The 27,149-nt window shown below is 34.6% G+C and overlaps 1 protein-coding gene across 1 annotated transcript in view; it reads right to left on the bottom strand.

Annotated features, from left to right (window-relative positions):
• Window positions 1-458: 458 nt before the first annotated feature.
• TXNL1 (thioredoxin like 1) overlaps window positions 459-27,149 on the bottom strand; it is a 32,442-nt gene continuing 5,751 nt past the window's right edge. The window contains exons 2-8 of the mRNA XM_025886353.2: window positions 22,342-22,438; window positions 20,268-20,441; window positions 13,600-13,722; window positions 11,547-11,616; window positions 9,733-9,905; window positions 7,146-7,250; window positions 459-693 (exon numbers count right to left, since the gene is read on the bottom strand). Coding sequence (XP_025742138.1) covers window positions 664-693; window positions 7,146-7,250; window positions 9,733-9,905; window positions 11,547-11,616; window positions 13,600-13,722; window positions 20,268-20,441; window positions 22,342-22,438 — 772 coding nt within the window. The 3' untranslated portion in view covers window positions 459-663. The remainder of the gene's footprint in view (window positions 694-7,145; window positions 7,251-9,732; window positions 9,906-11,546; window positions 11,617-13,599; window positions 13,723-20,267; window positions 20,442-22,341; window positions 22,439-27,149) is intronic.

Below are 27,149 nucleotides of genomic sequence, written 5' to 3'. Positions count from 1 at the left end.
ACAGTAGTGTCTTTTGCCCCATGGTCAGTTTCAACAGTAAAGAAAAAGGCTGACTCAAATTTTTAAAGGTCATCCAGAAGGGATTAAAATCTGTGGTCCCATTAACAGTTTTAAGTGAAAACAGTTAAATCTCATTAAACTTGTTTATTTCTGGTAGGTTATAATCTGAGTAACTTCTATAGCCCAGATACCCAAATGTTTAATAAACATGAGTTATATAACATTTTAACATACTTAACTGTTCCAAGTCCATTTATCAAAATCACTTGCTCTGTGTATGTACATGAGCATAGCACATGCACTCCTGAATTCCCTAAAACAGTCTTGCTCCCCTAAAGAGAAAAACTGGCTTTCAATCAATATGCTACCAGACACATAAGTCTCTTCACTCTTCAAAAATCAGAAGTGGGCCAATTTTCATATAAATGAAAAGAGGAAATACTTTAGAATGACAAAAATTAAGCTTGGCAAAAGTAGTGACTTTTATTTACAATTGCATGTATCAAGATTACAACAAAAACACTAGTGATACCATCCGAACAAAAGCAATGATTTATTGGTAATGGCAATGAATGGAATATTGACAGTCTCTGATGAGAATCAAGCAATTATCCAGGAGCTGTAGATCTGATTGCAATATGGTCTTCCAGTGTCTTTTGTACCTTAGTGGCTTTCTCCTTTTTTGCCAACTACCTAGAAAACAAAAATAACTTTACATGTACATCTTACTGATTTAGAAATATGTGTTATTTTTAAAATAATATTAACTAATTGGTAATCATCTTTAAAACCTGGTATTAATTTTTATCCCTGTGTTTTGTTCTGTTTTTTTTGGCATGCAGTGTACTTTCACTGTTGAAGCAAACTGTGACCTTCCCTTTCCTCCCAGCCTCAAGGAATTAAAAATAAAACACATGCAGGCTATTTTTGGTTTCCCACACTGTTTAAAGGAAAAGTAATGCAATTTTTCAAACAAGGTTGACAGTTTAGAGAAGTTAATAAAAGGATGATGCTATATGAGTGAAATACATTTGGCAAACTATTTTTAGGCAATTAGAAATCAAATGTCGATCACAAAACACTCTAGAATTAAGAGTATGCTAAACTTATGTCTAAATGCCCAAGATGACAGGTTTCTAGATTTTTCTCTCAATATGTAGATATGCAATGAAAAGAGATTAAAAATGACTAATTTTGCCTAGTTTCTATTTTTAAAAAACCCTGGTTGCTACAAAGGTACTATAAAAAACAAAGAATAAATCTTGTTTCTGTCGATGATTAGAAAAATTCTCCATCGGAAGGCTTTAAAAAATGTCCTAGTTGCTATAAATGTGGCAGCATAAAAATGTTAAGAATAAACTTGGTTTCTACTAACAGTGCTAGAAAACAAATCCTCTGCGGAAAGGTTCTACAATTATGTTTCAAGTAAATAATTTCCTTAAAACCTGAAGTTTATCATTAGATAATATATTCTCACAGCAGAAATGCCTCTAAAGAAATCTACCTGCAAGCTATTGAAGATATATTTGTATACAAAACAATTTCTATGGTGGAAGGCTCAGTCAGTTGAGCATCTGCCTTCGGCTCAGGTCATGATCCCAGCGTCCTGGGATCGAGCCCCGCATCGGGCTCCCTGCTCAGTGGGGAGCCTGCTCCTTTGTCCCTCTCCCTCTGCCTGCTGCTGTGTGCACACGTGCACTCCTTCTCTCTGTCAAATAAATAAAATCTTAAAAAAAGATTTCTATGTACATTTAATTGTAATGTAATTTTCATATTTTAACTGATTCTGTTCCAAATGGTAGTCTTAAGCAAAACTCATAAAGGTCTTCAGTACATGTCTGGTCTAAAATAGAACGTGGCCGGGTCAATGCCATTCATGAGAGAAGATTTAAAATGCCTTCCACTTGATTCCCAATCATATGTCAGACATGCCATTTTCCCGACCTTGAGGAAAACCAGTTTTATTGCTTTAAAAGATCTCCTCTCTGATCTACGAAAACCATATGTTAGAAAGCCCAAAAAGCCAGAAAGATACTAAAGAGATAGTCTCATAAAAGTATGTGGATAAGAGTAAAAAATTCAGGGTTTAAGAGCCAGGTGGGGGGTGTTTCTTAAGAAAGAAGGGAAGGTGCCAATATTTGTATCACAAATAAATTTAAGCAGATAAACACCAACAGCATTATTGATCATTATTATCACTTGGGAACACACAAAACATAGCTATTAGATTAAGCAAAAGAAAAACAACTAATATTAAAAATTAAAATTTTAGCAGATGTGATACAGAAGACACAAATCTGCATACTGTTTCACAGGTTGATAACTCTCAACTTGCCAATATGTATTCTCTGTAAAAAAGAAGAAATTCAGCATTCCAATATGGATTTTCTCATCCCAAACATAAAGAAAGTATTTTATTCATTTTTAAGTGTTTCTATTACACCTCAAACAATAGTCTAGGTACATCAAAATTAGGTGTCAAAAATATTTATTCAGCAAAGAGTCCACTGATCTTCTATGTTAAGAGTTTAAACCAGCCTAACATTCAGTCCGTCTTTCAACGCCTTGAGCTCTCTTGGGTAGACAAAGCAGAGGATGTGCCCATAATCAACAAAAAGACTTTGGGGCTGCAGTTCCATTGAGAAAAGAAAATCCATGTCTCTCAACTACAGACTAATCAATATATTATACTAGTTCTAGTATAAAAAAAGTTGATGAAACTGTTCATATTTGATTTCTAAAATGATTCTATAGTTCCCAAAAAATCAAATTTAAACTTTAGATTGTATTAAAACATCCAAGAACTAGTTAAGTCTGAAAGCATTTACAACATTTTATTGCACTGATTTCTCAAAATATAGTACAAAAATGAAAGATGAGAAAGTAAAAAAAATAAGTCAGGGGAGCAACACGGTATGATAATGAAATTAAAGCACCTAGTTGCAAGCCCAAAATAAAAAGCAAACCAAAACAAAAGGCCAACTGAGGCACATGGCTAGAATCAGATCTGAAGAAAGAGATGGTTGAGGAAATCTAGGTTACAAGGCTGATCCAGATGATAGAAGCTGGAGACATCCTGCACCAACAATGGCGAGAACACGGGAAGGGTGAGAGCAGACAGGTGCTAGATGAGCAGAGAAGCAAGGAGGGGAGTACAGTGAGATAAGGTCAATCTTTATATTACTTCATTTTAAAAACTCTTCTGTTTTTAGTTCATTTGAGTTGCATTAAAAAAGCTGAAAAATAAAGACAGAAATGTTACAAAAATAGCTGATACGGTGAATGGCCAGTTTAGAAAAGTCTATTTTTATTACAGTGACAGAAAATCTGCTCTGCTTTTCACATGCACCTCATTCCCTAAGAAGCAGAAGCCCCTTCAATTTTGCTCATTTTTGTACACTTATATGTTATTACTTTTGTATTAAAATAAAGCAATCCATGTATAGACCATATTTTAGCAAAGAAAATATCTAACTTCTAATTAAGATGGCAAGCTTTTCATGCTGCAACACAAAGAATTCATTTACAACAACAAATAGCCTAAGTGTATATTATAATCTGTGCACAATGCCTATAATAGCCAAAAACAGACAAGTGGGAGGTGTGTTCTAGTCTACCAAATCTTAAAAGTATAACCTTTAAAGTTGTAATAGCATGCAAGGAGGTCTAAGATTTCTATCCACATCCAAGATTCATTAGCATTACCTTAGCTTCTGTCATCTTAGTGACATAAGGAGAAGATCAATGACACTTGGAAAACTAAAATTATCTAGAAACAACTCACACAATATAAAAATGTGAACTGAAAATGCAAAACAATTCTACTTTATCATTCTTTAAACCATTTTTTATAGCTTTCTTCATTACACAAAGAGCTATCAAAGCGTTCCTCTTTGTGGTGATATAATATATGCCAAATCTACTTTGAAATTTTAAATTCTAATGACTATGTGTAATTCCTTTGAAATTCAGACTGACTAAACAAAGTCCTGCACCTTCCCATTTTCATGCCCAACTTCCTACTTTCCATTCTACCTGGAGTACCCCTGCTATCTTTTCCTCCACTGCTATCCATTTCTACTCCCAAAGTTTAGTTCAAGACCCTCCCTCCTCCACAAAACATTCTTGTCCTCTCCCAGCCATTCTTGGGAAGGAGGTATCACTGAGCTAGGAAAGTATGAGAATACTCTCTAGAGGAAGAGACTTGAACTAAGCTTTGATTAATTTTGATCAACTTTCCAAATGTTTATATGTTATCCTTTAAGATAAACTTGCTATACGGAGGGATTATGATTACACCTAGCATAGTACTACTTGTGTAGCATTCCACGTATTTATTATTTCTTTTTCTAGAAACCAAACTCATTTATAATTTTCAATAAGCGACTATCTGTACAAAATCTAAACTGGCCAATTTCAGTTAAACAATAAATAATTTTTTATTGCAATTTTCCTACACCGACGTTGTTAACTTAGCAGAATGCAAAAAGCACTGAAATATTAGCTTGCTTTTGAGGAACAATTCAATGAATGACACAAGTCTCATTCAGAAACCATTAAAAGAAAATGCAATGTAATATTAACATACATAAGAAAATCATTCAGCCAATTAAAATTTATAAAACATTAAAAGCAAGGGACTAACACCAACAAAGGAGTCCATGATGGTATTAAATTATTCTCAAAGCAGTTCTCAGTGTGGTCGAGGCTGGGGGGTCCCTGAGACCCTTTCAGGGAGCATTCAAAACTATTTTCATAACAATGCTAAATCACTATTCGCCTTTGTAATCTCACTGTCTCACAGGTGTACAATGGAGTTTTCCAGAGGCTACATGACCTGTGACAGCAAACCTGACTAAATGTAGAAGCAGGCACGAGAATGAGAAGGTTCTATTAAGCTAGACAGTAAGACAATTTGTAAGGCGTAAAAAAATGATCTTGTTAAATTGGTTCTTATTTTGGAGAATATGTATTTTAATTTAAAATATTATTTGTGTTAACATATAATGAATTTATTATTTATAAATAATTTTTTCATTTTTTGGTTTCAATTTCTTAAAGGGTAAATATTAGATTAAATATAGCCTACATTAACAAAAGCTCTTTTTGGTCCTCAATAATATTTAATAGTGTAAAAGGGTCCCGAGACCAAAAACTTTGAGAACTATTGCTCTACAATAATGTTAAGATAAAAAAAGTATTTAGTTAAATGAATACATAGCCAATTACGAAACATACACAAATACTCCCAAGCAAGAAAAGTCTAACATTTTGCTATGCTAAAGACAGGCCAGAAAAACTAGTTTGGTAAGTTAAGAGAGAGAGGAGCTAGGCCAGAAGGCATAGGAGAGGGAGGGTATTAAAACCAAAGAGGAGGAGACAAATTCTTAGAGGATTATTAACACACATTAGAAAAACTGACTGAATGGCAGGCTGGTAAGAAGATGGTCAAGATGGAGCAGTGGTTACTTTAAGAGAAAAATGGAAATCAAACAGCATGAGCAGAGGTGAGAAGCAAGGCACTTGAGCTGAATTAATGGTATATGGCTTATAGATCTTATGAAGGAATTAAGCTAAAAACAAACTATGCAAGGCAGTTAAAGCCAAATCCAATGACAATTAATTCAAACAAGCATAACAAAGCAGGCGGCCAAAATCTTTGGTGCTCATACATTTTCCCAGTACAGCATATCTCATATCAAAAAAATGTAGATGGTTTAATCTTGGCTACTTCTGACCTTCTGATCTGTCATTATACATATGGCAAACATTTGACATGACAGATCTAAGTACAGAATTGTCCTACAGTTCCCAAAAGTTAATCATGAGACAGGAAGATACAGTAGTTGAAAAATGACCAGTTAAAATATCTATGGTCAAGATTATCCATTTTGTAAAAACCAACATACAATTTTATAAGCTTATCCACTGCAATTTTACAAATTTTTCTGTAACTGTATTAAAATGAGATCTGTAGATACCACCAAAAAGAATAAGAGTTTTCAGGATGCTCCATGGTTTCACATGCCCACCAAACAGGGGTCTGAATTGTTCAGCCGGGTGCCTCTTCCTCCAGGGCACTGGCAGCCCTGGCAAAACTTTCTCCCATATAATCACCTCTTTCTAATCACCTCCAGTTCTAGACTATCAAAGGCAGCCATAGAAATATGGCCACACCTACCTTTCCCGTGCTGCTGTACATTTAATCTGTGTACAGCAACTGGGTTCTGTACTGAGAAAGCTCCTGGTAGCACTTCCATGAGCTGTGGTTGTAATACTTTATGAGTCTCCCTAAGGAACTGGGACCAAGCAGCAGTTGTTCCATGAATGGACAAAATGTTCTCATTCCTAAGGGTCTGGTGTATCTTATAAATCCTCTGCAAACCTTACAACTGTGTCCACAAAACAAAACAAAAACGTACATATACATACATATGTAATCTCCCTGTTCACTGGTAATTTCTTTGCTTGTGCAAGTGGTCTTTCAGCACACAGACATGGTTTAAAGGCATCTGAGTGTAGTAAAACTGAGCCCAATCTTTTTGATTAAAATTATTCAAGTGATTTTAAATATTTTCATTGGAAACAATAATCAAAATCTTAATATCAGCACAATTCTTAAAAATTCACTAATAATAATGATTTTAACTTACTCCTATTTTGACATTATTCCTAACTACTTTCTATAACCAAACAATTATTTAGTTAATTTAAATTACTTCCCTTTTATTTACCTTTTACTTCATTATATGTAAGGACTTTTTTTAATTGAAGTATGGCTGACATACAATGTTATATTAGTTTTAGGTGTACAACATAGTGATTCAACAATTCTGTACATTTTATGCTATGCTCACTTATTTGAATACCATTTGGATATCATTATTAATGGATACCATTATCCACTGGATACCATTTATTTATAGATACCATTATTTGGATACCATTGATTAATAGACACTATATCAGGATTTATTTTTATTAGAAATTATCTTTTAGTTGGCTATCTAAAAATGTGATTAGGAGAATCCACTGTCCTAGTTTAACCTAAAATTTCATGACATGGTATGATTTTGATCTTTATGAAATTACTTTTTTAGTATTATATTTTTACTTCCCCTAAATACCATTTAAAACAAACTTACTCGTTTGAAGTCATTCATATTTGTTGCCTGGACTGGAGTACCAATAAAAGTAAAATACGAAATTCTTGTTGTTTCTTCTTCACCTTGATTGGACTGAACAAATATCTACACCCCCCCCAACCAAAAAGAAAAAAAAAGAATTTTTACATTAATAATTGCATCCTTTTTTCATAAACATGCTTAAGTTTAACTGATTTTGTTAGATTATTAATAAAAATACCTTCCATTCTTTGTAAGGATTAATCCAAACTACATTTAGACTAGTGCTCCCACAGGACTATTAATTCCACTGTTTGCCCTGCTATCCTCACCCTTTCCAGGATGTCATGGCAAGACACCCGCATACGAAAGTTCCAGATAATTCAGTGTGAGGGTGTTGGAGGGGTCACAACTAAATTCTTTACGGAGAATGTTGAAAGAGTATGAAATTATTACAGTGGGCAAACCACTGCTGAAATTTTATTAAAATTGGTTTTTGACTGAGGAAAGGCTCTGCAGTTATTTCTTTCTGATACTCATTCATTCATTCAATTTCCTAAAACATTAAAAGAAAAAACAATATTGGGAATCAGCTCCTCAAACTATACTATACTATAGCCTGCATTTTTTTAAGCTAGACTCTTTATACTTTCTATGTAAAAACTAACCCCTCAGTTAGTAGACAGCAGCTTTACTCACAGATTCTTTTCCAATATATTGGACTTTTATATGCTTTTTTAAAAAAAACAAAACACAATACTCTAGATGCTGTCTACTTAGGAATACTGCCTCTCTTGATTTAGACAACATACTTCTTTCGTTCTCTGATGGCATTAATCGGTTTTTGTTGTATTTATAGGCAAGCACAGATTCATCCCAAACTGAGCTTATCAATTAAATCTTCCAAGTCTGGGGATGCCTGGGTGCCTCTGTCGGTTAAGCATCTGCCTTCGGCTCAGGTCATAATCCCAGGTCCTAAGTCCCACATTGGGCTCCTTGCTCAGCAGGGAGCCTGCTTCTCCCTCAGCCTGCTGCTCCCCGTTTGTGCTCTTTCTCTCCCCCTCCCTCTCTCTGACAAATAAATAACATCTTTAGAAAAAGAAAAAAAAAACTTCCAAGTCTGTAATAGGTAGACTATTAAACCAGCTCTCCATTCATTTGTAATACTCTTTGATAATTACCACAACAGTTTACATTTATGGCTTTTAAAATGCATCTACTTACTCTGACTAGACTTTCTGATCAAAACTGTCATTATGATTTCAATTTTATCACCAAAAACTGATAGGCATGCTTTCTGTGACTTAAGTCACTGACTAAATGATTGCAATAAGACACAGAACATACACAGACTTGAGCCTATCACAAGATAACTGGGTATAGTGAATCTCAATGACACAGGAGATTACATCAAGATGTTTGGGTTGAAAGGGCTTTTTCCAATAAATACCTTGCTTCCATCACTAAATAAAGCAACTGGCATTAATTGAGGATATGGTACAAATATAAGTCAGGAAAATATATGATAACTAGTATTCTAGTTTAATATAACCATTTTTGTCCATTTTATCTGGGTAGAATATTTCAAATACTGAAATCTCAATTATAATCCTTCATCTTATTACTAAGTATATCCTGTGAAACTCCAGTAAAAACCTCCTAAAATGAGTACATTGTAACATTCTCTAATCTATAAGAACCAGAATCATTTCATTAAAACAAGGAAATCACGGGGCGCCTGGGTGGCTCAGTCAGTTGAGTGGCTGCCTTTGGCTCAGGTCAGGGATCCAGGCCTGAATGGAGCTCGCCGCTCAGTGGGGAGCCTGCTTATCCCTCTCCCTCTGCCACTCCCCCTGCTTGTCTCTTGCCCATGCTCACTTGCTTTCTCTCTCTCAAATAAAATAAAATCTTTAATAAATAAATAAATAACAAGAAAATCATTAGTTTAGCATGACTTGTTCTCAGTGACTCTGTGCTCGTTCCCACTTTTTCCCTAGGTATTCCACTATTCTATTCTAACCCTCCGACTCCCTCCTCTGAAGGACTGGGTTGGGAGGGGTGGATGGGAGGAGGGGGTGGTTTGGAAAGCATATGCTGGGTTTCATTATTAAAATTCACAAAAGCAATTAATAACTGCTAAGAAGCAGCCAACTTCTTAATGTAAATTAGGATAATATAAAAGTATCTTTTAAAGAAGTCATTTTTACTGAGATCATGACCACAACACTATTAAAAACCATACATTCTGGAAAAGTAAATTCGATTTTATAATTGTAACACCACTCACCACCAGGTATGAAGGATAATGTACAAATATCTTCAGTTTAACTATAAATATTCTAGAATAAACTTTTAACAGAAGCTGCCAAGTATGTATAAAATAAGTAAACTGACAAATTCAAATTTTAAAAAAATCAACCTGTCCTTTCTCTTTAGTGCACATAAATTAAAAAGAAGAAAATTTAATTAGTTCATTACACATTTTTACTCATTCTAAATGAAGTGGACAAAACCTACTTTAAGGGATGATTCAGAATCACCTAGGGTACTGAAGCATGCATGCACTGTCACCTACAAACTCATTAAATATAGTTGAAATACTACTTACAGTTACACTGTTAACATTCTGAAACTTAACATAACGAAGTGGGACAATTCCATCTTCTTTAATATCATCCTCTGTTAGTTCCAGAGCTTGAGTTGGTTCACTTCTTTCTGCTTCTTCAAAATCCATAGATCGGGGCAGATTGATAAAAATTTTTACATATTTAGGACCCTGACCTATAAAATGGTAGAATGAAATTAAATGTTAAACCCAACTTGCAATACTTTCCTCGCTTCACCATTACATTCATGCTATACAACCAGTCACACATCCAAACACTTACTCATCTCTATAGCAACTGCTTTTACAAATACTCTGTATTTTCAGAAGATACAATTTTATTAATGAGCAATATTAATACATAATATTGCATATACCTACCTAAATCTTTAGGAACTTTAAGAAATTCTGAGTATTTTCATGCATATACCTACCTAAATCTTTAGGAACTTTAAGAAATTCTGAGTATTTTCATAGCCATTCTTTTTTTTATACACATTTTTTAATGCCTGCTAGCAGTATAATAAGTCCTAAGAATACTAGATTGAAACACATATGTATGTATGCAAACACATATACATACACAGGCTTCTTGCCCTCAACTGTAAGTCACACTATGGTAAATGTAATACTACTAGTGAGGAGATACAGGGAGGACGGCAATCCAGTCTGACAGTGGATGCACGTTCACATCTGAGCTGGGTCTTGCAGCTGCCAACAACTGGTACACTTGTTATTTAGGAGAAAAGCATTACCAGTGACAACATTTAGCTAACAGGAAATTAATTATACAAACTGCCGGGGTGCCTGGGTGGCTCAGTTGGTTAAGCCTTCGGCTCAGGGTCCTGGCTCACTCACTATCTCATAACTAACTAACTAACTAACTAACTAACTAACTAACTAACTAAATAAATAAATAAAATAAAATTTTTAAAAAAAATTATACAGCTGCCAAATTTCATCTTAGGGATTAAAATGTGCTAAGTGGTTAGATCACATTTACAGAATGCCTTAGTCCCTTTAACTTCAGGGTACAATCCAAAACCCATTTTAGTGGCTAATTAAGGAATCTTAAGATATTCATATTGCTTACTCATCTCTACAGCAACTGCTTTTACAAATACTTGGTATTTTCAGAAGATACAATTTTATTAATGAACATTAATACATAAAAATTTAAAACAACAAAGGAAGGCTAGCTGATAAATAGGGTGCTTGCTGTTTCTCCCAATTATAAGGAAAGTAAGAAAAATCCTAGTCCCCACTACCTGCCAACACACAACCAAAAAAAAAAAAAAAAAAAATTCAATAGGGACAGGAAAAAAAGGAGGGAGATGAATAAGGAAAATTCTTTATTTAATAGAAAGAGAAATACCAAGTCTGTACAATCCTGTTTACAGCATCATAATATATATATAAAGAAGACGAAACTACTAATAGTGCACAAATAGGAAGATTTAGAACCTTATTTTCATCTATAATAGGAAGAGTATGAAATAAATCTCTTCCAGTTCTGATCCTGCAAAATGGCTACTTCAAACCTGGACTTTTAGAGTAACAGTTGGAAGAAAGAGTTTGTTTTTAGATTAAGAGATTAAACTTTTAGAAATAAGATAAAATTTTTCTTTTCCTTTCCTTTTAGTTCCTAATAATATCACATTATTTGCACATTCATTTATCTCCTTGCTTTGTTCCAGAAACAATTTCACTCCTTCCAAAACAAGAAATACCCACCTCTATTATTTAATAAAAAGTTTTACATATGTGCTAACAGATCCACAGAGCAGAAAGTTAAAGAAAAGCTGTCCATTACTCACCATTATCTGGCCCTTGAAATTTCATTGAATAAAGCTTAACAGGTTGATTAAATGCCACAGTAATAAGCAGCTGTGAAGAAAATAAAAGTTTCATTTTAAAAGGGCTCTTGAACACCTTGAATACACACAATAGCTATGTAGACTTAAAATTAATTCAAAGGCAGAAAATATTTAATTCAATTCATAAAACCAATGTAATATAAAAAATCAGTAAGTTGAAAGTAACTTGATTAGATGGACATCTGAGAAATACAATAATCTATTATTCATATAAGGGAATGACAACAAAATTTAATGGAATAAATTAAATTAAAAATAGGCATAAGGGGGGGCACCTGGCTGGCTTATTCAGTACAGCATGCGATACTTTTTTATATAGAGGCTGTGAGTTCGAACCCATCATTGGGCACAGAGCCTACTAAAAAATGGTGGGGGAGGAGATGCATATGAACCTAATGTCTTGTGACCTGTAAACTGACAAGCAATTTGTCTTCCAAAACACCAAACACAATCCAAATTAAAATTCAAACTATATTATTTTAGTATATAAGCTTAACATTTTATAGAATGGTTTGTCAAGCATCTACCCACATCATTTGACAATTTGGAAACAATGCACAGATTATGTGAAGAAATTAGCCCTCAACTGCACTCTATTTGGTCCAAAACTCAAGAGAATAAGACTTTTAATAGCTCTATAGTAACCTCCAAACCTCCATCCTAAACTTACTGGACTTAACTGAATTTAGAAGGCCACATAAGGGAACTGGAATACGAAATACTGTCCGATGCTTCTCTCTCAGAAACCGTTAAGTCATTTGCTCAAGATTCTTTCCAGCTGAAATTGTGCCTGATGTACTTATCTATGCTTCTACCCTGGAAGGAAGATTTTCCTGGCAGGAAGATTTCAGGGAGGCTGTGGTCAGTTCTGATATTCATCATCACATTATATTCAGGGCACCATTTACAATGAACACAACTATGAACAATATTCTTAAAGCTGTTCAGTAAAGTAGCTATGGTTGGAGCAAAGATGAAATTTGGATTCATGATTTCAGGATCACTGTGGTCTGTTTGCCTTAGAAAATACCCAGACTATTTCCTTTGGTTATATAATTACTTTTTATACTTGACCTGTAATAATGTGTCAAAAAATAATAAGCATGACATGTTTATAGAAACTTGAACCACAGGTAAAGAGAATGGAAAGCTAGAAACAGATCAAGTCAGCAAGAATATGATACCCTCTTCCTGAAGTCTGTGAAGAATCATTTAACTCCTTTAAGAAAAAGCATGATCAGATTTATGCTTTCTTTTTTTTTTAAGATTTTATTTATTTGAGAGAGAGAGAGCAAGCGCACACAAGTGGGGGAAAGGGTAGAGGGGGCCTGATGTGGGGCTGGATCCCAGGGGGCCCGGGATCATGACCTGGGCTGAAGGGAGATGCTTAACTGAGTGAGACACCCAGAGGCCCCCAGACCTATGTTTTAGAAGAATAACTTTTGTGAACATGTGGAAGATGAACTAGAATGGGGACAAAGCAGAGACAGTGGATTAGAAAGTATATTAAGGAAAGTAGGAGTCAAGATAAAGATAATGATGGCTTGATCAAGGTAGTACGACATTACCTCCTCTGTGACAACAACACAGATTAGTACAGGGAAGTACAATACAGGTTTACATCTGGGAGTGAGGAACACGCATGTAAGAGTGCTCATCTGGTTAGTCTCTATTTCTCAGGTAAAAACTCAGTTGAGTAAAAAATATGGAAGACAGGTCAAGAATGAATATAAGGACTTAAGAGTGGTGAAGGCTCAACTCAGTAGTGGAGCCAATCCAAAATTCTGAGATTCTGTGTAATGCACCTGGCAGTTTGCACTGAACAGAGAAAGGAGGTAGGTCTGCACCATCAAAGAAACTAAAACTTACAAAAAGGAAAGGAAGTGGTCACCTGGGAAGGAGAAACATAAAACGAGATGGAAACATGATAAAGAACCCAGAGCGCACATAAATATTGATGATCCCTAGAAGCTTTAACTTAAGTAACAATTACCTGTTCATCACAATCAGATTCCAAGAAGGTCGTATCTTTTCTCAAACAGTTGTCAAATCCATGCTCATCACTTTCATTAAGACATTCACAACCAGCTTTGTTAATAAAAGGCATTAAATCCATCTGAAAAAAATTACATCAAGACTTTAGGCAAAGCATTTGGACTTGGCATAACAATTTAACAAACGTAAGTATGTGATTCTCTCTAGGCAATTTTAAAGAAAACTTCTCTTAAAACAGTTACTAAAACTTCTACAATAATCCTTTCATTTGAATTTCTGAGATCTACCACAATTAGAGCCAAGTCTAGGCTTAGCCCACTTGATAAAAAACGAAGTCTTTAACACAAAGATTATAAATGTTGACTTGTACTTTTTTATTACCAGTGTTTTGCAGGGCAAAATACGCAAATTAAAATATCCGTAAGATCCAAAGACAGCCTACCTCCTTCTTCTAGCAGTCATGTACTCTTCAAACCTATTTCCATAAAGAATTTACATTTAAGATGAATAACAAATAAGGATTAAAACATTTGCTATTATGGAAAATTTCAAGCACACATAAATAATACAATGAACCCCACGTCCCTCACTTCCCAGTTACAATAATCAACTCACGGCCACTCTCGTTTCATCTTTACCCTGTAAGCAGTTCCTACCCCTCCCGTTTTCAAATAAATCTTAGGCATTTCTTCCATTTCATTCATGAACATTTCAGTGTGTTCATGAACATTTCTAAGAGATAAGGAATCTTAAAAAAAAAAAAAAATCTCTGGGATGCCTGGGTGGCTCAGTGGGTTAAACATCTGTTTTCAGCTCAGGTCATGATCCCAGGGTCCTGGGACCGAGCCCCACATAGGGCTCCTTGCTCAGTGGGGAGCCTGCTTTTCCCTCTGTCTTTGCCTGCCGCTCCCCCTGCTTGTGCTCTCTCTCTCTCTCCCCCTCTCTGACAAATAAATAAAATCTTAAAAAAAAACAAATCCTCAATATTATTATCACAACTAAAACAATGAGTAATACTTTATTATTAGCAAATATCCATGTTCAAATTTCTTCAGCTGTCTCATAAATGTGGAACGGTTAGAATAAGAATCCAAACAATGTACACTATAATTGGTTAATGTTTCTCAAATCTCCTTTAATCTATGGTCACCCACAGACTTCTAATATTCTAGATTTTTGCTGACTGCTTCCCTGTGGTTGTCATTTAACATTTTCCTGTCTCCCATGTATGTGTTAATAGTCCAACACAATGCCAGAGTTGTGACAATGGTCATCCCTATGTTGTTTCTGACTTTAGTGATGAGAGTACCTCTGGTGTTCCCCCATTAAGATTTTATTGACTGCTTTAGGAATAAATGGGTACTGATTCTATTAAATGCCTTTTCTGCATATTAGGAGATCATAACCTTTCTCCTCTAGATCGCTGGATTTTGTTTACTAATATTTTATGAGCTTTACAAGTGTTCCTAATTGGAACTGGTCAGTAGCTTTTTTTTTTTTTTTTGGTGCAAACTTTGCCAGATTCTGGGTTCAATGTCATATTTACTTCAAAAAAAACTGTATATGGTGGGGGCCTGGGTGGCTCAGTCGTTAAGTGTCTGCCTTCAGCTCAGGTCATGATCCCAGGGTCCTGGGATTGAGCCCCACATTGGGCTCCCTGCTCAGCGGGAAGCCTGCTTCTCCCTCTCCTACTCCCGCTGCTTCTGTTCCCTCTCTCGCTGTGTCTCTGTCAAATAAATAAATAAAATCTTAAAAAAAAAAAAATTGTATATGGTGTTAAGCATTTGGAGTAACACCAGACTACCTGATCTTTAAAGATTTGGTAGAATTTCCCTATGAAGTCATCTTAACCCTTATGGTAGAGGTCTCTAACTATTTTCTCTATTTCCTCTATGGTGACTGGTCTATTCTGGAGTTCTGCTTATAATGGAGTTGATTCTGATAAACTCTTTCTCTAGAAAAGTATCCATTTCATCCAGAACAAGGACTACTTTTAAGTTTACCAAGTACTATAGACTATCAGTTGTATATTCACCTATCACAAAGAGTATTATATATTTATAGAGTATATTAATACATGTGTATATCATTCTGAAAGAGTGTATATCATTCTAAAGAAAACTGTAATGTCAAATAATTATATGTCAAATCATTATCATCAGTATGATGATAATCCATTAGAAGAATAGCCCCTTAATTATTCATGGAGTGGCCTAAATGCTTTCAAAGCCAAAATGTTATTTTGAATTATATTAAATGTTACATTGCACTAGATATTAATCAGAGTAACACACTGTAGCCCATTTAAAAACAGCAGGAGGGGTGTTGGGGGGTAAAGAGTTGTAGTGGCACTACAAAGCTAAGTTCTACTATTACAGAATTACTCTAAACTTCAAGAACATTTGCCTTGAAAGGGTAGTTTTGACAAAATCTTTTAAACACTTACGTCTTCCATCCTACCAAGATGCCTCTTCAATATTATATCAAGGATTAAGACCCAAGCATGAAGATGAAGACAACATTGCAGTCATACTTGTAATATCTTAATGATGAAAAATAAACTAAATAGATGACTTAATATTAAAGTTGTTTTAATATTTATTTATTGTGGGGCACACAAAACAAGTATCACAAACAGTTTCATAAAGTGCTTTGTTATACAACACTGAGGACAAATTGGCATTATATAAATTGGCATTAATACCTAACTACAAACTGACATATTCTAGAAATATGCAATTGGAAATAAGTATCACTACCTAAGTAATCAACTTGCCAATAATGACAAAAGAATAATGAGAAAACAATCAGACAAATCCAGATTGTGGGACAGTCTATAAGACAGATGGTCTCAACCTGCGCTGTACAATAAGATAGCCACTAGCCACATGTGGCAATTTAAATTTAAATTAATTAAAAGTAGATAAAATTTAAAATTCAGTTCCTCAGGTGCACTAGTCATGTAACAAATGCCTAATAGCCACATGTACCTAGTGACTACTATATTAGACTGGTGCCAGTTTAAGCTTCCAAAAAAAGGCAGTAATGAATTAAAAAAACAACAACAACAAAAACCCCAGAAGTTTCCAGAACACCAAAGAGAAACGACTTAAATGTAATGCATGATCCTTGACTTGATCCCAGATGGAGGAAAATTAGCTATAAAGAGTATTCTGGAGGGGTGCCTGGGTGGCTCAGTCGGTTAAGCTCAGGGATTGAGTCCCACATCAGGCTCCCTGCTCAGCCAGGAGTCTGCTTCTCCCTCTCCCTCTGCCCCTCCCTCGGCTTGTGCTCTCTCTCTCTCTCTCAAATAAACAAAATCTTAAAAAAAAAAAAGAGTATTCTGACGATAATTAAGAAAATGTGAACGTAGTCTTTAAGTATTAGAGATGCTGTACCATCGTTAAATTTCTTAGGCATGATAATGATATCGTGGTTATGTAAATGAATGTTCTTGCTCCTAGAAGCTACAGGCTAATAAAATATTTAGAAATGAACCATCATGATGTCTACAGTTTACTTTTAAATGATTCTGTAGAAGGTAAAAGTGGATAAATATATATCAAGAAAGCAAAAATAGCAAAATATTCACAACTGATGAACACAGGTGAATGGTATATGTGTTTACTATACTACTACTCTTGTCAACTGTGTTTTGTTTAATAAATTTCACATTTCTTTTTTAGAGGGGGAAAATCTAAAACAAGACACACAGCAAGTTAGAAAAACTTTTCCAGGCTTCTAGTTTGGGTTAACGGAAGATCTTACTACACAAATTAGGGTCACTTAAGGTTTCATTTCATTTTGATGAATGATGACAAAATTTGTAGACCAAAATCTACAGTTCAGGGGTCAGAATACTAAAATATACATATAGGCCTCAAGATTTAGAACGTATGCAAATCCAACTTCAATTCCAGAGTGCTCAGAACTCAAACTTCTGGGGGAGAGGAAGACTTGATATTGATGGCCCTCTCATTGCCACTTAAGGCCGTACTAGGTACTCTTAGCAAATATGAGAGAGAAAAAAGAGAATGTTTTAAACTTTCCCAATGTTTCAATTAACACTTTAAAAACTAAAAGTCATTATATTCACAAAAACAATGTCTTACTTCTGAATAAGAACTATTATGATTCTTATTGAGTATCACATCTACATTTATTGCAATATTTCAAACTCTAAAAGAGATATGTGTCTCTCTCTTACTCTGGCTTCAATCAAATCAGGAGTTCCAAAACTAGGATGTATAGAATCAGTAACTGCATAGCCTCTTAGTGTTAAAACATAACTGAAAGTCTTTAAAACCAAAATTTTGTTTTAAAATTGTCAATACAATGCAGCCATCAAAAGGAATGAGATCTTGCCATTTGCAACGACGTGGTTGGAACTGGAGGGTGTTATGCTGAGTGAAATAAGTCAATCAGAGAAAGACATGTATCATATGACCTCACTGCTATGAGGAATTCTTAATCTCAGGAAACAAACTGAGGGTTGCTGGAGTGGTGGGGGGTGGGAGGGATGGGGTGGCTGGGTGATAGACACTGGGGAGGGTATGTGCTATGGTGAGCGCTGTGAATTGTGCAAGACTGTTGAATCACAGATCTGTACCTCTGAAACAAACAATGCAATATATGTTAAGAAAAAAAAGAAGATAGCAGGAGGGGAAGAATGAAGGGCAGTAAGTCGGAGGGGGAGACGAACCATGAGAGACGATGGACTCTGAAAAACAAACTGAGGGTTCTAGAGGGGAGGGGGGTGGGGGGATGGGTTAGCCTGTTGTTGGGTATTAAAGAGGGCACATTCTGCGTAGAGCACTGGGTGTTATGCACAAACAATGAATCATGGAACACTACATCAAAACCTAATGATGTAATGTATGGTGATTAACATAACAATAAAAAATAAAATAAATAAATAAAATTGTCAATACATTTCTGCAATGCTAATACTTAAATCTACTTAAGATACAGGCTTTCATTCATTCACTTACTCCCGTTAAGTTTCTATTTGTGTTGTGAGAATGATGACATTCTTAGAAACACATTACCAATTCTTAAAATATTTAAGAACCTTGCAGACATATAGTTCAAAACTTAATGTCTTGATTGACACCTGATGGAAAAAATGAAAATGTTTTTAATAGCCTTTCAAACTGTATTCATAACATTTACATGAAAACTAAATTATTTTTATTTCCTAAAACTTCCATTTTTTCCTGCTTATTTCCTACCTGAGGACAAAACACTGATAATCACAATTAGCTGATGTGTAAAGAAGTATTCCTCTAGCTAAGCAGCAGGACTGTCGCGCTCATAAGAACTTTTCATGCAAAAACCCTTAGTTAATAAAGGAAAAAAATACAAAGATGTAAACACAACAGTTTACAAGTCAAATAATTTCCAAAATTTTCCAAAAGGTGTCACAATCCTGACTTACACAACATGTTCATACTTTCTAACTGGATATTACAATTTCAAATTATCACATAACAGTTCTGTTTTAAATAGATACTAATTGTGCCTCCCTAAATTAATTAATGCTAGTACCACTTGTTAAAGACACTTTTTGAAGACACAACACTCAACTCCCCACACACAAAAAGAATCTCTTGTATTCATCTGACTAGAGAGTCTCCTTATTCAGCATGAATTTAAGGGACTTTACAGAAAGAACATGTAGCCCATGACATCAATCTGCTTTACTGTAGTTGATATATATTCTTTCATATACTAGCTTTAACTTAAGATAATAATTATTTTTTAAATTGTTCATTTTTGATCTGCAATTACCATTAACTTTATAACAAAAAAAAGTAGGAAAGATATATACAAATATATGTTTTGGTATGCAGGATTAACCAATTTGCATAAATGAGTCAGTTACCATGAAGTGCTACTTCTGAATTTTGGTCCTTTCTGAACAGCTCTTAAATGATAAAGATACTGAATTATAATTATTTGTATTATGTAATTCTCAAACACTTTTAAGTTCCTAAGTCCTCAAGTTATTATTTGAATAATAACTTACTCTTAAAACTCAGAAAAACCTATCCAATAGCAAAGTCACATATGACCCTAAAACAAAATTAGATTTTTTTTTTTAGCAGAAAAAAAGAGGTGCCAGAAAATAGGGAATACATTAAAAAAGAGAGAGAAAACTATAGGAAGTGGCAGGAAAGGGAGTCCAGCATATAAAGATCACACATTAAAATTTCCATGTCATTTTACACAATTGTCAAAACCTGAAAAATTTTTCCAATATACATTTCTTCACATTTTTTGGGGAAAAAGTATATATGTATAATTTTAAAATTACATATAAAGAAAATATTCATTATATGTAATAAAGTGAAAATTAAATGTATATATAAAAATATATATACATTAAAAATGATTAAATGTTTAAAACTGGCTATTAAGACAATTCAGAAAGCGGGTTTAAAAAAAACAAGTGGCAAAAAGAATTATTTAGGAAAAATTGTTTTTGATGAAGGCTTAAGATTATTATACATACAACAGAAGCAGAAACCCAATAATCAGCTAATGAAATTACTTTTAAAGATCTTATTTGAAAGTATTCTTAACTAGCAAAAGGTAACAGTCAATTTCATTTTAACGAAATAATGAGAAAAGATATATAACGATTTCACTCTTAAGTCTACCTACATAGCCTTTTGGAATATCTGTGTCCTCATTGCTTCCAGGGTCATTTTCTAAGTGCTGCTTGATCTTTTCTTCTAATCCAACAGCATCTGCTCCTTGATATTGATCAATTCTCACTTTGTTTCGAAAAAACAGAAATGTAGGTGTTGCTGATATATTGTTGGTGGCAGCTGTCCCCTAGAATTGGCAAGTTAGATGCTGTTAATGAATTAAAATTCATCTTAAACCACTCTGAATATTCATTCTACCTCTCTGTAGAACTTAAATATCACAAGCATGAACAGAAACCACATAAAATAACTTATTCCCAATTGTTATTTAAGAAAAAGGCCTACTACTGAGGGCACAACTACATTATCTTTAAATTCCCAATGAAGAACATGCATTTTTATCAATTTTAGTGTTAAACACTTCACCCACCAGTAGAACAATTAGCTTCCAATACAGAAATTAAGCTTTATACCACCAGCTAGCACTTTCGTAAGTACATGCTGTTTCTTAAATGGGGAAGCCCAAAAGGGTATTAATACGTCAACACAAACCACTGCTACTAGGAAAAAGTACAGATCTGAAAAACAGTAGCTCATCTCTCCATGAAAACGAAGTAACAACCTCACTCAACTCTACTCATAGAAATGATTTCTGGCCTCCCATCAAATACATTGCAACATTTACCTTTTAAAATTCTGCTCCACTCCACAATTATTATGAAACTAAGTACTGAGTGGAAATTAGCTACTTAACCACTGACTCATGACTTAAACTTTTCATAAGTATAAAGGAAACAGTTAAAGCAAACGTGTCATCTTGCATATTCAAATACTATAAAAAGGTACCACTACATTGTTTAAAGAAAAAAAACCATAAAGTTTACATAGCGAAGTCTTCTCTGAAACTCAAAAATTAAAAAACAAAAGACAAAAAATATGACTGACATTTTAGAACAGTACTGTCCAAAAGAAATATAAGACATAAATGTGGTGTATATATATAATTTTAAGTTGCCAATATCCACAATAAAAAAGTACAGAGAAACAACTGAAGTCAATTTTAATGCTATGTTTTAGTGAATCCAACATTTGCACTTTTAACACAGTGTAGAACATAAATGACATATTTTACATTTTTTTCATACTAAGCCTTCAAAATCCTATGTGTATTCTACACTTACAGCACTCCTCAATTTGGATTTGCCACATTTCAAGTGTGCAATAACAACATGCTGCTAGTGGCTACCATACTGGACAACAAAGCTCCCGAGTGGAGACAGGAATACTAAAATAAGGGCCAGTGATGGGAGCCCAAAAGTATGTGACAGACGAACTAAGCAATATTATGGGTTTAAACCAAACCCCAAACTACTCACTACAAACTATTATAACATTTAAAAATTCTTTTCACACTCAGAATGTATCGAAGACAAAACCTCACCAAAAAGAGGAGGTACACAGCTATTCCTTAATCAGAACTAAAGACTACATTTTTAGTGCTGGAAGGAACCTTCAAAAATTTTTCCCATTAACTCCTCCTCCATATTTCCACATATGCAAACACAGAATTGTCACAGAGTCATTCCACTAAGTAATCAGGGCAATCTCCCCACAACACTGTGGCTCAACCGACAGTGGTTAACACTTTCAAGTTTCTGCTGAGTATGCAGCTTTGAAGCTAATATTACAAATTGATCAATTCAAATCAAACTGTAACCAAGAATTCTCTGCCATGGCTTTCAAATCAAACAATGCCTCAGCAGTAAAAGATAATATTCTCTATTTGCAAAAGATAAACAAAAAAAAAGGTAAAAAAAAGGACTTCCAGGTGACTGATTTAGTTGAACAGCTTATTAGTTTTACCTCAGAAAGATATTAATATCACCAAACCCAGAAGCAATTAATACTGAACTACCCTTTTTAACTAATGCAGCCACAATGACATTTGTGGTAATTCATGTCCATATAACATTTTCCCATCTTCAAAGAAGTACTATGTGCATAAAGAGAGAAACAAACGAAGGATGATAACAATGTTGAATTTCAAACCAATGTAAATTTTTTTTTAAAGCACTCCTTTCCCTTACCTGACACTGATGTACATCAACTTCCAAGAAAACTGCCTGTGGATACTTATTACTCATAGAACTGAATGCTGGGGCAATCCTTAAACACGGTCCACACCTGTAAGAAAGGTAAAATACATGCTTGGTAAAAAAAAACAAACAAAAAGAAAAACAAACAAACTAAAAACCCACCAAAAACTGTATTAATTTATACTCTAAAGAATTTGTTAATTAAAATATGAAATTAAATAAAATCTGATCATCCTAGCTTCAGTCTTTCTAGTCTTTCCCACTAGATTATTCAGATATACTTGCATCAATACCACATTGTCTTAATGACTACAGATTTGTATTAAGTTTTAAAGTCTAATGATGTTAAGTCTTCTGGCTTTGTTCTCAGAGAAAAATTAAAGATGGAGATAAAAGGAGGAATATACTATGCTTATAAACTAGAAAACTCAACAGTGTCAAGATGTCAATTCTCCTAAATTTGATCTTTAGAGTAAATGTTAAAATCCCAGTAGATATTCTTGCAGAAGTTAACAAGTTTAAATTCTAAAGTTTACAGGGAAATACCAAAGATAACCCAAGCCATTTTGAGGTTCAAGGCTGAGAAAATTAATTACTGAATATCAAGAAAAATCACAAAGCTTTATAAATTAAGAGTGTACAGTATTGGTACAAGGATAAACAAACTGACCAAGGTAAAAGAACAGGTCCAGAAACAAACCCATCCTACACAGAGCAACCTGATTTATCAAGCATCTGACACAGCAGTGCAGTGGGGAAAGGGTGGGTCTTTTCAATAAGCAGTGCTGTGTCAACAGGATACTCACATGGGAAGATACATGAGTCTTGGCCCCTATACCTCACACCATACACACAACCAATTCCACATGGATTACACATCTAAATCTAAAGGTGAAACAGTAACAGTTTTAAGAAAAAATACAAAGGATACTTTCAGAACTTTGGAGTAAGCAAAGATTTCTTAAAACACAAAAAACACCAAAGAAAAGAGGAAATAATTGATATACTGGAATATACTTGATAACTGGAAAATATTAAGACCTTTTGTTCATCGAGATACCATTTAGAGAGTGAAAAGACCCCACAGAGTGGTAAAATACACACACACACACACACACACACAAATATATCGAAAGGCTTAAACTGCTAATATGTAAAGAATTCCTACAAATCAGTAAGAACAAGACTGACACCCAAAAGGAAAATGGGTAAACTCCTAAAACTGGCACATGACAAATGAGGTTATCCTAACAGTCAATAAATATGAAAAGATACCTCACACTTCATTAGTCACTAAGGAAGCCAGGGAAATGCAAATTAAAACTACTCCCACCAAAATAGCTAAAACAAAAAAGAACAAAGTATTACCAAGAATGTGGAGCAACTGAATTGTTAGTGACTGTGCAAACTTTGGGAGTATAACCACTGTAGGGGTAAAGAAAAGAAACTGGCAGTATCTGCTACACAAAGACCTATGCCTACCTCATGAGCATGTCTGAAGTATATGAACAACAGAAATGTCTACACAGGTTTGCCTTAGGGCATTTGAAAAAATATTGGTAGTAGTAATATTTCTAATAACCAAAAGTGGAGACTACTCAAATTCTATCAACACAGAATGAGTAAATTAATTGCAGTTACTCCTACTGTGGAATACTATACAACAATGAAAATGATCGCTGTCAAGCATCATGCAAAAACATTGATTAACCTCACAAATAATACTGAGAAAAGTAGTACATTATATGATTCCATCTATGCACAGCTCAAATACAGGCAAAACAAATCAATAGTACTATAAACAAAGGTTACCTTTCTGAGAGTTAAAGACATGATGGGGTCATGAGAGATATCAAAAAGCTAGTTATGTTATATTTGTCCAGAAGCTCATTACATGGGCATGTGTGTTCAGTTTATGAAAATTAATTAAGCTATACATTTATAATTGTGTATGATATTGTATCTCAATAAAAATTTAGAGAAAAACCTTGGCAATAGCAGAGAGGAGCACAAGGAAAAGCAAATTCTGAAGTACAAGATATTCAAACTCACAAATGTTCATCCTCAAGCTGCGATTATCTCTCCGGTCTTAAAATTTTCATCAGTATATTCATCCCATGCCTACCTTAAGCCTCACCCCAAAAAAGCTAAGAAAATAAGCAATTAAGTTCTTTAATATTAAACTTGGTGCTTCTGAAAGTAGATTTTTGGATCTAACAATCCTCAAATAGGTCCTGAGACCAATATGAAACAAACATTTAGAGTCACTAAGCCTAAGTTCAGTTTACCAAAATACTCTTAGTTATCAGTAAGTCTTAAACATTATTGATGGGAGTACCAACTGTTATATCCTTTCTGAAGGGCCATTAATCATGATCTGTCAATTTTAAATGAACACAACCCAAGATTCAACAATCTCATTTGCATACATGTATTCTACCTAACACTCATTTTCACAATACGTATAACAAAGTTCAATTCAATGTTTATAACGGTAAAAACTAGAAACAATCTAAATGGCAGCAACAGAAAAATAGTTTAAAATGTTATGACACATTCATACCAGGGGATAAGGATAATTTGTAAATTTGTACTGTTTAAAAGAAAACTAAGTCTCATAATAAAATCCTCTATGACTACATTATAAAGATGTGGATAAAAACACACGTTAGGTGTGTCACACAATAATCAGTTAATTACTTCTGTAAAGTAGGACTGGAAAAGGAAGAGAATTTAGGGAAGACTTAAATTATTCATACTTCTGTATCCTTTTTTTTTTTTTAGGATGAACAGGTACCTTTATTTTAAAATATTAAATAACTTGAGACCAGAGAATTTAACATTAACCGCATTTAAACGGGTGTCCCAAATGAAGCACAGCTATTTATGCTACACCACAACACATTCACTCCTGAAAAAAAATCTCCCTTCTGCAAAAGTATGCGTTCAAAAAAAGACTTATGGGAAAAATTGGACTGAGACAAACCGTTTAAACCTATACAACTTAGTAAAAACATCCCTAAGACAAAACAGTAACGTACTCAGGAAATACTCGGACAGTCGGGCAGGTGGCTCAGACTAGAGGCTACCTCAGGGAATGTTTAAAATGAATAAAAACAATGGAAGTGCCGTTTAAGGTAATATGACAACTGAGCCACGGGTCTGTGGGAGGAAGTTCCGTACTGACCATGAAGCCCTCTACGGAGCAAGTGCTCCTGTTAAACTGGAGTAACTCTCTCAAAACAAACGTGGAAGGGAGCTTGCCTGTATCACTGAGGGGTTTGCTTCTTTCTGCTAAAGAATCTATTTCTATTTCTGTTCCTCACTATCTAGGAAAAACAGAATACGAACCAACACAACTTCCACATCAGACTGAGATCATCACTCTATTCACCAGCCATGTATGAGCTAATCAGTGTTAAAAAAAATTTCTTGTAGCTAAAATAACTGTACTAAGATAACTGTTCCCTTTCAAACTTTAACCTTATCTAGATCCTGTTTAATTTTAGTTAGCCATCACAGGTTGTAACTTTAGTCAAAAATCAAAATAAGTCCTAGAATAAAGAAGCAGAAATAAATACAGCAGCATACTTTCACACTATAACCATTCAAATGAATTGATTAGTTATTTTAAGATGTTTGCCTGCTTAACATTAGTATTTAAGAGCTTAACATTAGTATTTAAGAATAAATTTAAATTTCCATTATTAGCTGAGCTCATTAGCAAGTCACCTGATTTCTCCATACAAAATGAGAAGGAACTAGATTCTCTAGCACCTTTCTCATATTTAAAATATTATGCCCCAGGGATCTGGGTGGCACAGTCAGTTAAGAGTCCAACTCTTGGGACGCCTGGGTGGCTCAGTCGTTAAGCATCTGCCTTCGGCTCAGGTCATGATCCCAGGGTCCTGAGATCGAGCCCCACAGTGGGCTCCCTGCTCAGTGGGAAGCCTGCTTCTCCCTCTCCCACTCCCCCTGCTTGTGTTCCCTCTCTCACTGTGTCTCTCTCTGTCAAATAAATAAATAAAATCTTAAAAAAAAAAAAGAGTCCAACTCTTGATTTCAGCTCAGGTCCTGATCTCACGGTCATGTGGTTGAGCCTCGAGCCCTGTGTTGGGCTCCACGCTCAGCGCAGAGTCTGCCTGAGTCTCTCTCCCTCTTCCTCTGCCCCTCTCCCAGCTCCTCAAACAAACAAATAAATAAATCTTTAAAATATTATGCCCCAAATATGCCTGAATTTCAGGATCACACTTTTTTCTCTTGTGCAACCCTTGATTCACAGCCCTTAAATAATATACAGTCACAGAGCCTCTGAACTTGTAAAAGTGACCACAGATCATCTAGTCCTGAGGTTTTAAAAAAGAAAACAAGTTCTTCTTCTATCTGTGAACCTCTCTTTGACAGAAAGGTTGCCTATTAAATCCAATATGTAAAATGGATATGTAAGAAGGATTCCGACTTACGCTTTTTGAGAAAAACACAGCAGACAACTCTCCAGTTTTCTGCAATACATAAAGAATCAAACCCACAAAACAAAAACTTTAAAACTGACCTAATCTAACACAATTATTGGATAAGAACTGAAGACCAGAAAAGTTAAAATGACTTGCCCAAGATCAGACACTCTAGTCAACGGCAGGGCCACAACAGAAGAGTTAACTCCTAATCCAATCCAATCCAATCCAATCCAATCCAATCCAATCCAAGCTTTCTTTGAAAGCACCAAGTTAGGTTCCTAAGTAAGATTTTGTTTACAGTCATAATATAAATACATTTTACTTCACGAACTTGCCACTCTT

Source organism: Callorhinus ursinus, unplaced genomic scaffold (assembly GCF_003265705.2).
Source record: "Callorhinus ursinus isolate GAN/ISIS: 27379988/994484 unplaced genomic scaffold, GSC_fseal_2.0 scaffold11, whole genome shotgun sequence".
NCBI classification, from domain to species: domain Eukaryota; kingdom Metazoa; phylum Chordata; class Mammalia; order Carnivora; family Otariidae; genus Callorhinus; species Callorhinus ursinus.
The sequence above is the reverse complement of the archived record's forward strand: the minus strand, read 5'-3'. Positions and strand labels throughout refer to the sequence as shown.